We start from the raw sequence: 3,180 nt of genomic DNA, 5'->3' as shown, positions 1-3,180 counted from the left end.
ATCCTGGGGGATACCATTGTGAACAAACTCAACTGGACTCACCACACATGGCTACAAGAGCAGGTCAGAGGCTTATGATATAGCAGCAAGTAACTCATTCCTGACTCCGCAAAACCTGTCCTCCATCTACAAAGCACAAGTCAAGAGTGTCATGGAATACCCCAACTTGCCTGGGTGGGTGCAACTCCAAAAACACACATGAAGTTTGAAACTATCCAGGACAGAGCAGCCCATTTGATTGTACCACATCCAGCAGCGCCCCCCCTCCTACAGAACATGAACTGCAGCGATTCAAGATGGCCGCTCCCAAACCATCCTCTCAAGGGCAAGTGGAAACAAAACAATAAATACCGGCTTTACCATGACGCCAATCAGCTCTGAGTGAATTAAAAAAACAAACCGACTTCAATTAGATCATCCCAGAATTGTTTATGAAGTTTCTGTTGGTAAAAACATAAATGGGACCAGAAGTTGAGAAGTTCGGAGGACCTGATTATTTATATCCAAGAGTATTGAAGGCGGTGGCTGTAAAGATCGTCTTCTGAAATTCCATAAATTCAGGAATGATTCCTGATTGGAAGGTTGGAATTGTTACACCACTATTTAAGAAAGGAGGAAGGAAGCTAGGGAACAGTTTGCCTGCCATTACAGGAAATACTCGGATCTATTGGAGAGAAGGTGATCATTGGACATTTCGAAAATAATGTTCCGACTGGGAAATGCCAACACCATAGAGTCATAGAGATGTACAGCACGGAAACAGACCCTTCGGTCCAACCCGTCCATGCCGACCAGATATCCCAACCCAATCTAGTCCCACCTGCCAGCACCCAGCCCATATCCCTCCAAACCCTTCCTATTCATATACCCATCCAAATGCCTCTTAAATGTTGCAATTGTACCAGCCTCCACCACATCCTCTGGCAGCTCATTCCATACACGTATCACACTCTGTGTGAAAAAGTTGCCCCTTAGGTCTCTTTTATATCTTTCCCCTCTCACCCTAAATCTATGCCCTCTAGTTCTGGACTCCCCAATCTCAGGAAAAAGACTTTGACTATTTACCCTATCCATGCCCCTTATAATTTTGTAAACCTCTATAAGGTCACCCCTCAGCCTCCGACGCTCCAGGGAAAACAGCCCCAGCCTGTTCTGCCCCTCCCTGTAGCTCAGATCCTCCAACCCTGGCAACATCCTTGTAAATCTTTTCTGAACCCTTTCAAGTTTCACAACATCTTTCCGATAGGAAGGAGACCAGAATTGTACGCAGTATTCCAACAGCGGCCTAACCAATGTCCTGTACAGCTGCAACATGACCTCCCAATGTCGAAAAAGAAACGAGGAGGGATCTCGGAGACAGAGGTCCGTTTTTGGAATCCATATCACCAAATAAAAATCATCTTGAGTCTGAATGGGGATAAGCTCGGTGTGTGTACATGGTAAAAACAATGACTGCAGATACTGAAAATCAAATTCTGGATTAGTGGTGCTGGAAGAGCACAGCAGTTCAGGCAGCATCCAACGAGCAGCGAAATCAACGTTTCGGGCAAAAGCCCTTCATCAGGATGAAGGGCTTTTGCCCGAAACGTTGATTTCGCTGCTCGTTGGATGCTGCCTGAACTGCTGTGCTCTTCCAGCACCACTAATCCAGTGTGTACATGGTTGTTCACCGTTTTCTATAGTGTGTAGAAACATCTGTTAATACATCTGCCACAATCCGAGTTTGATAGAGAGGGTCTGGGTCATTGGAACACATTCACGGCCGAGTTGGGCAGGCTGTTGATTGACAAGGGGTCGGGGGTGGGGGGAGGTGAGAGGTTATCAGGAAAGCCAAGTTAGGCCGCGTTTAGAGCAGCCATGGTATTAAATATGCTCATGCAGATGTGTCTGGCACCAGCAGAGGTTTGAGGGGAGGAGATGGGGAGGTGGGGAGGGGAGAGGGGAGGTGGGGGAGGGGGGGGGGGAGGTGGGGGAGGGGAGGGGGGAGGTGGGGAGGGGGGGGGGTGTTGGATTTCCCTGGATCCCAAGCTGCAGCAGAACCCCTGACCACTTCCTGTGTTTGCTTTGCCCAGTTCGGTCCAGGAGCCTGCTGTTTTACGATGAGGGGTCCCCCCTGGAGGAGCACTATTCCTCGTTCTTCCCGATGGAGAGCTCAGAGGAGTGGGAGCTGTCATCCAGAGGCGCAAGAGCCCAGGAGGGGTCACACGACACATCAGGTGACTACACGAGCTGGTCGCAGGAGGCATCCAAATATCTGAGCAATACCCACCTGGGGGTGATCGGCTCCAATAAGACTGACCACAGGAAATTAGTTCAGGAGAAAGCACATAATGAGAGATGGGCATCGACAGCTTTGATCACAGCGAAATCTTTGTAACTGGACTGGCCTTCAATTCACCCTTCGGTAGAGATCCTTTTGTTTTGCAAGCCTAAAATGTTCGATGTTTTGTTCTTGCGAGTGCCTGGGGATCTGTGTCCGAATGTCTGTGTATGGGTTTTGTGTGTGTGTATGTCTGTGTGTCAGCGCGTGAATGTGTGCATTAGATTCTCTATGTGTTGCTGTTCCTACCACAGTCTGCACTGATCTGCCCCATGCTCTTCACCATTTTCATTCCCCCCTCCCCCCCCCCCCCCCCACCCCCCCCCACCCCTCCCCCAGCTTGCTCCTTCCCCATTACACTCTTCATGGTGTTTTTTCCTGTTCTCTCTCAGTGGATCCTGCAGTCAGCACTGCTGTCCTCATGTACCTCCCTCCCTTTACTTGGTTACAAATCGCGCACAGCACCAGGTTCTAGTCCGACAGGTTTAGCTGGAAGCACTAGCTTTCGGAGCGCTGCTCCTTCAGGTTGACAAAGGGGCATCACTCCGAAAGCTAGTGCTTCCAATTAAACCTGTCGGACTAGAACCTGGTGCTGTGTGAGTCCAACACCAGCACCCTCAATTTGCCCCTCTCCATTCTCACTCTCTGCGGCCTTTGCTTTGTTTCACACTATTAGGAATGAGTCCCTCGCTACAGCTCCTCCCTCCTCTCACCCTCCTCATTGCTAACTCCCAAGCCCTTCACGATGTGTTCCTCACCGTTCCCACTGTTGGCGGTTGGCTTTTTGGGATATGTCTAGGATGGTCGGCATGATGTGGTACAGACAAAAGGGGGAACCCCTAACTCAAGAGTGGAACACC

At 49.8% G+C, this 3,180-nt stretch overlaps 1 protein-coding gene across 1 annotated transcript in view; it reads left to right on the top strand.

Moving 5' to 3' along the window:
* Positions 1-2,639, top strand: part of creb3l1 (cAMP responsive element binding protein 3-like 1) — a 401,215-nt gene extending 398,576 nt beyond the window's left edge. The window contains exon 11 of the mRNA XM_072591792.1: positions 2,073-2,639. Within this exon, the coding sequence (XP_072447893.1) occupies positions 2,073-2,377 (305 nt within the window). The 3' untranslated portion in view covers positions 2,378-2,639. The remainder of the gene's footprint in view (positions 1-2,072) is intronic.
* The last annotated feature ends 541 nt before the right edge of the window (positions 2,640-3,180 follow it).

The sequence above is a fragment of the Chiloscyllium punctatum genome, chromosome 22 (genome assembly GCF_047496795.1).
Source record: "Chiloscyllium punctatum isolate Juve2018m chromosome 22, sChiPun1.3, whole genome shotgun sequence".
NCBI lineage: Eukaryota > Metazoa > Chordata > Chondrichthyes > Orectolobiformes > Hemiscylliidae > Chiloscyllium > Chiloscyllium punctatum.
This window is presented reverse-complemented; position numbering and strand designations above follow the sequence as displayed.